The 7220-nt window shown below is 43.5% G+C and overlaps 1 protein-coding gene across 1 annotated transcript in view; it reads left to right on the top strand.

Annotated features, from left to right (window-relative positions):
* The first annotated feature begins 762 nt into the window (after positions 1–762).
* The window catches only part of GPM6A (glycoprotein M6A), a 333975-nt gene continuing 327517 nt past the window's right edge, over positions 763–7220 (top strand). The window contains exon 1 of the mRNA XM_037897560.2: positions 763–965. Coding sequence (XP_037753488.1) covers positions 962–965 — 4 coding nt within the window. The 5' untranslated portion in view covers positions 763–961. The remainder of the gene's footprint in view (positions 966–7220) is intronic.

The following is a 7220-nucleotide window of genomic DNA, read 5'->3' as shown; positions in this document are numbered from 1 at the left end:
TCACAATGAACCTGCTCACCTGCCCCAAACATGTCTCAGCTTGATAAGACAGAAAAGTTTGAGCCCATTTCCCTGGCATAAATGACAAAACTTGTTTTGATTTCAGTGGGAGCAGAATTAGGCCCTGAAAAGTAGGACAGAGGTCCAGACTGAGGGAAACAAGAAAGCTATTGGCACACAAATTAAATGGTGCATATTTACCCTGTCACTTTACAATAATGACAATGTATCACCACGAGCAGGGGTTAGCTGCCTTTTCCATTCTGTGACACCCTTTTCCATACCTGGATCACCCCAGGATCCCTCCCTATCTAGTGGGAACCAACCTCCCACTTGGCAACAGGGAAGGGCAGGGTGGTAGTGGCACTCAGGCTGAGAACTCCTATGTGTGAGGGAGAGGTACATTGGTATGTACAAGAAGCGGGGAGGAGAGTATGGGGATGGTAACGCTGTCCTGGAAGATGACTATTTATTGTTTATGCCACACTTAGTTCCAGTGCCAGAGGGGTGACTAGTGCAAATTGTTGGGGCCAATGAATTTGAGGCTGATTAGAAGGAAAAGGCTGCGTGAGACCCTAGGGAGGACTCACAGTCTGCTCCCCTCTCCCCAGTTCCAACCCACCAGCAGAGAGGGACTGGGGAGCACAGGGGGGCAGCTTAAGACCATGCCAAAGCCGGGGGGCTCCGCGCGTCCTTCTGCGTTGCTTAGACCCTGGCCCCTCGCTTGCCCTCCCGCAGGCTCTGGGGACAGTTTGGGGGCTGTGGGAAGCGAATGAATGAGGCAGGTGGAGAGGGGGAGGGGTTCCTGGGCCCGCCTCTGGCTCGCCGGCGCCCGGGGCGGGGGGAAGCTGCCTGGGGCCAGGCGGAGGCGGTCAGTGGAACCTGCCGCTGGTGCTAAAGGGGCCGGGAGGAGCGGCCGGAGCGGCCCGAGGGCTGGTACGAAGGAGGAGAGGCAAGAGTAATGGGTGAGTCACTATGGGACCCCCTCTCCTTCCCGGGCGAGCCCAGGCTCTCAGCGGCTGGTGCCCGGCCGGGGCTGCGCTCCGCTGCTGTGGGCGCTCTGCACCGAGCTCGACTTTGCGCGGAAACTTTGTGGCGCGGCGGGAGGGGAGGGACGCGGCTGCCCTCGCCCCGGGAAATCTCAGCGCCGCCGCCCCCTTCGCGAGCGGGACCGACGGCGCTGGCGGCGGATTTGTTTCTGGGCAAAGCAAGTCGCGCCCTGCGGGTTCCTTACAGCTCGCTTGTGAGCAAACTGCTTAACGGGGCTGTAGTGGGTTGTTGTCTCAAAAGTTGTTGCAGGCGCGGGGGGGAGCTCAAAACGCCAGGGCAGTGTGTGTATGTGTGTGTGGGGGGCGGGGGGCAAAGCTGCTTCGGGTTGTTGTGTATTCATTTACCTGGGCGGTTGCTGAGCCCTCCCCGAGGGGCTGGGGACATGGTGACTCGGTGTCTCCTGCCAATTTTTGGTCCTAGCACCCCGGATTTCACTGCTGAAATGCTGAACAAGTCAAGCCTCTTCTATCACAGCAAAAAAAAAAAAAAAAAAAAAAAAAAAATCCTGGAGCCTGATTTCACAGTGCTGCAAAAACCCTCGTTCGGCATTTGAATCCTGCCACGTTTTCGGCACAACCACAGAAACTGCCTTCAAAAGAGACGTGTGCTGCTATTCCCCCAAAACCAGATCTGGACCCAATACATCTTAGTATAAGAAAGCTGCAAAAACTCTAATTAGTCATCTGTAGCCTGCTGGGTTTGACTGGCTGCACATCCTGCAGTTCTTCCAAATACATAAGCAACTTCTCCTCCTCCTGGATCCTAACATATTCTGATATAAGTGCTTTCAAAAAAGAGATGGGGGGAGATGTACATGTTGCAACTACTTAAAGCACTGTTGACTTCGCAAATGCTAGAAAAGAAGCACCTGAGCTTGTTCTCTACCTAAGCAATGGAATTTCTGAAGTGGGGACCAAAAATTGGCCCGATCCAGCCAGATCCAGGGTTTGCAGTAGGGGTGCACCATGACCTGGATTTTATTAGTGTAATAGTCTTAACGTGTTCTCTATTGGGCATAAGAATTTGAAGGAGGGACTAGGGCCCAAACTCAGAAGTATCTAGGTATATCCATCTTTTGTATCTTTTCCGTTTAAATCATGGGTAGTTACTGAGTCCTTCCTGTGCTCCCACTGCCTGTCCTATCTCAACCCCTCTCCACTTACTACTTCTGCCTACATGCTTCCAACCATCTACCTCTGTCCCTTAACCCCCCACTACCTCTTTCACCCTGCCTGCCAGCTAGTGCCTTCCATCTCTAACCCTACTTTCTTGCTGCTTCTCTCCCCACTACCCAGTTTTCTCTCAGCTGCTCCTCTTTCCCCTTCACTTCTGTTTCCTTCCCCCAGAAACTGTGAGCTGCTACCTTGCAGTCTAAGTATTATCCTGGGGCTGAGCATAGTGTCATGACGTAACACATACTGCTGGAAGGAAAGCAGGGGTAAGTGACTTCTCTCTGTTTGCAGTATTGTTGTAGTGTGTTGGTCCCGGGATCTTAGAGAACCATAGTGGGTGAAAGTAATATCTTTTACTGGATAAACTTCTGTTGGTGAAAGAGACAAGTGTTCAAGTTTATGCAAAAAGAAAAGGAGTACTTGTGGCACCTTAGTGGTGCCACAAGTACTCCTTTTCTTTTTGCGAATACAGACTAACATGGCTGCTACTCTGAAACAAGTTTATGCAGAGCTTTTCTTCTTTCTTGTGTGAAGGAAGGGATAATGCCCATGAGCTGTGGGAATTTGGAGTATTCCATTGCCTTGTGAGACCTACCGTCAATAGATGTATGGAGAGTTATAAAGCAATTTGACTTGCATCTCACACAGAACTCTCATTTACTTTTTATTCATATGTCAGCAGTACACTCACACTAATAAGGCTATGAAACAACAGTATGCAAGCAAAAAATAACTTCCATTAAATATGGTGTCATATTTGTCTTTGTTCCCCTGATCACACAATTGTGTAATATCATCTTGATGTCTGACTCACCTGTGGAGGCCAAAACAATCGGGTGAATATAATTTGTAATGGACCAGACTCTGAAACTGTGACCTTCATCTTTGCAAATTGGGAAAAGTTATGGCTCTTACATGCAGTAAAAAGTATAGTAATTCATTGTTTTACGGAAATCAAACAAAAAATTAATTCAGTGCCGTAGGGTGAAATCAAAATCAAAGGGTGAAATCCTAGCCGCACAGAAATCAATGGGAGGAAGGATTTAACTGAAATATTCTTTATTGTGAAGGGTATTACAACTCTTATTTTGGTCTGTTTTTTTTTTTTAGGTGTTAGTTCAACATGTGTTGGCATGGGGGAGAAAAGCAAAACTTGTTCTGAACTTATATAAAATAAGTCTAATCACTGTATGTGGGTTTTGTTTTATTTTTTCTTCATTCTACATAAGTTTTGTTCAGGCAGAAAGGCTTGAGCTGCATCCAAGCATATCCTGGAATTGGTATATGGCAAACTCGGAGTAATTGCTGACTGTTGACACTAACTGAGCTTTGTGTTGCTGAATATAATTTTCTGAAATGCTGTCTATACAGAAATTTGAAGCAGGATTAGTTTTGTCACTGCTTCAGACTCTTATCTAATCATCATCTGAGACTATGGAGGGACCAGCTATCCGCAACTGAGTCGATGGGAGTTTTGCTGTTGACTTCATTGGGAGTAGGATCTGGACCTTATTTCGTAGTGATAAGCACATCTTTTTTTGGTCTGAATCGTGCAAATACTCACATGCTTAACTATTCACAAAAATAGTTTCACTGAACTTGGTTACATAAACTTAGGTACGTAAAGTTACATGTGTGTAAGTGTTTGCAGGATGGAGCCTCAGTAAATGTATAATTGTAAACCATCATGAGCAGGGCACATGCCTACAGTATGTAAACAAATTAAAACCCAATGAGTCATTTGAACACATTTAGAATAAATGGAGGACCCAGAAACCAATCTTATCTGAAATAAGTCCCATGAGAGACTGATTGCTGAATTTTAAACATAGGCTTTTATATTTAACTAAATTTTTTTCTTGTTTGTAAAACATTTAGGTAGCTTTCAAAACATGCAATATATACACAATAGACTGGAACATCTTTTAGCAATTTAGCTTGTACAAATATTTGTGTTTTTAACAATGTTAAAATGTATATCATGTTAATGCCATGTTTTGGTATGTGCATTATGTGTAGGTTGGGTGCTACAATGTATTTGAAGGTAAGTTTGGTAAATTATGAACATTTCTTATCAGCCAAGATGTTTGCAGATGTGACATTGATATTGGATTTCATTATTGTCTTTGATGTTGTTTTGCTTGTTTAAGAACTGTAGAATTAGGCCCCATTAGATCTTTCAGAGTTAGAAATTTCCTGCTTTTACTGCTATGATTTGCGACAGAGAAGACACGATGGTTCAACTAAAATGAGTGAATACAGTTTTAAAATGGGGGTGGGGGACGGATGGACACTATTTCCCGTTGTGGAGTGAAGCAGCCTGACACTGCTAATGCAGTACCAGCCAAAATTGGCCATTACCTGCTGAAAGGGGTAAAGAGACTGAAACAGTCTCATCCTGCTTTTTTCTGGAAGCCCTTTGTGGGTCTTTGGCTTTGTGTGTTCAGGGGATGATATGAATTGAGGGTGGGGCCACAGGGATGACCACACTTCATTATCTCTCATCATGCTGTACAGAGCCTGCTGAAATTTACTGCATAAAAAAAATAGGGTTACCATATGTCCATCTTTTCCTGGACATGTCCGGATTTTTGATTCTTAAATTGCCGTCCGGGAGGAATTTTTAAATCTCTAAAAATGTCCGGGATTTTGCCATTATTATTTTTCCCCAAAGAAGAGTTGATCATTCAAGAAAGAGAGTGAATGTTGATCACTCGAGAGTGTGCCTGCTTTTTCCTCCTAGCTCCCAGGGCTCGGGCTGTGAAACAGCTGTTTCGCATGGCTGGGAGGGAGGGGGAACGTGGCGCGGTTAGGGGAGGAGGCAGGGCTGGGGCAGGGATTTGGGGAAGGAGTCCAGTGGGGCAGGGAGGGGGCAGAGTTGGGGCGGGGACTTTGGGGAAGGGGTTGGAATGGGGGCGGGGAAGGGGTGGGGAAGGGGTGGAGTTGGGGTGGGACCACCTTTGGAAAGTCCAAATATGGTAACCCTAAAAAAAACACATGCTGAAACAGCTGGCCTAGGTTTTGATAAGTGGCCACACAAGTCGTGGCCACAGGTGAGTTTTCGTTGATTTAAGGATTTCATACAGTCACAGGAGTGAGGCTAAGGAAATATTACTCCTATCTCTACAATGAGCTCTTGAATTTTTTGGTCACCCTTAAGCTACAAGGAACTTAATTATTCTATCACATCACCAGATATGGTAGATGAAAACAGCGAGAGTTTTTAGTCTTGGGTATTCTGCTGTAATTAAACATATTGAATTTCATTCCAGAACTAATTTTACAGAGTAAAAGGGAACTTTGTTAAGATACAAACCATTAGCAACCACCTCTTATTCATGTTTTTGAAAACAAACCATCCTGCCAATAAATTCAAAACAGAAATGTTTTAATTGTTGTTGGAAAATTACTGAATAGGTGCATAAATGCAAAGTGAGAAAGCATGGTTATAGTCTCCTTTAAACTGCATCAACAGATATGCTTATTCAGAACATGTGTAAAGACCAACAAAGAAAACATAATTGAATATCTACAGACAGAGAAAAAAAAATCTTGTAATGACTGTTCATTTAAGACCACAATTACTACTATTTTTATTTCAGAGCTAGGAAGCAGACACTTGAGTGTGGGGGTGAGGAAGGGGACTGGTGACAAGTTATCAATAAGGGACAGATCCTGAAGTTCTTTACATAAACAAATCTCTTATTAAACTTAAAAGCAATTATGTGCATGGAAAGGCTATGGTTCAGAAATCATCTGTGTTCAATTAACTTGTAAATTAATTGTAAATTAAATAGTAAATTGTACCGTGCTGCTTGTGTTTGATACAACTGTATTCTTAGCTAACCAAATTCACCACCTAAAAGCAAATAATTTATTATCCAAATATATGATTATTACCCAACTAACATGGAACACCCTTTTAAAGTCATTATACTAAATGTCTAATGATAAATGTTTGGTCGGTGGTAAGCTGCGACAACTGGGTTTTCTGTTCAAAACCTGCTCATTTTGCTGTTACCTCATCCTCCCTTTTTTCCACCCTCAAAGTTGTTTGTTTTGTCTACCTGTTGTCTTGCCATAAAGCAAGATTGTAGGCTCAGAAACTCTGTGGAGAAAGGAGTTCCTTTTTAACCCATCTCTATACAATGACTAGCCCAACAGGCTAATGAGGCCTCTGGATGTTCCAATAATGCAAACAATACATTTGAGAACTAATTGGGTTATCATATTTATTTATAATTAAAAGTGATGGAAAGTGTATGTTGTGAAGTATGAGGGCTGTACCAAATCAAATGCAAGGATTTATATATTGTTTGTTTAATGGAAATTATCATTCAGCTGCAAGTCAGTAATCAACAGCATCTCTGCAGTCTGGCTGAAAGAGTTCCATTTCAGTAAAAAGTTTTGTGCCATTCCACACCAAGGACCATGTGCTTTCTTGCATTTGTGTGTGGAGTGTCCATTGATATTAATGAGTTGAATAAATTAAATGACTTCAGTATCAGGAATCCTTATAAATCCTTAGTTACAATCACTTGCCTAGAAACACTAAACTTTTGGGGTTGGAGCAGGAAATAGGATGTGATGAATAACTATGTCCTGATTACATCATCATATCCTTAAGGCCAAGCCTTTTTGGGAGTGAAAGCATTCTGCAGTCTACCCTTAGAGACTGGTGAATCTTAGCAGGCTCCAGAATGTTCAGAATTTATTTATTGCTCATCCATTGAGTCTCACTGTCACTAGTCTAGTAGAACCAGTATTTGTGAATCGTGATAAATATCGCATTTGCACTATGTCCTCATCCCTTACACCTCTCTCCAGCATCATCCATAACAATACCATGGTGTACAGAATACACATTCTAGGGAATAAAGCTGGAGTACTTATGGTCTTTAAAGCTCTGAATGGCCTGGGATCTAGTTACGAGTGTGCACCTCTCACCTTTATAACCATAGCAGCAGTTGGCTGGGAGGTTCTTGTTTTCTGCTCCTA

This window comes from Chelonia mydas, chromosome 4, assembly GCF_015237465.2.
Source record: "Chelonia mydas isolate rCheMyd1 chromosome 4, rCheMyd1.pri.v2, whole genome shotgun sequence".
NCBI classification, from domain to species: domain Eukaryota; kingdom Metazoa; phylum Chordata; order Testudines; family Cheloniidae; genus Chelonia; species Chelonia mydas.
Note: the sequence above shows the minus strand (reverse complement) of the source record. Positions and strands in the feature narration are given on the sequence as shown.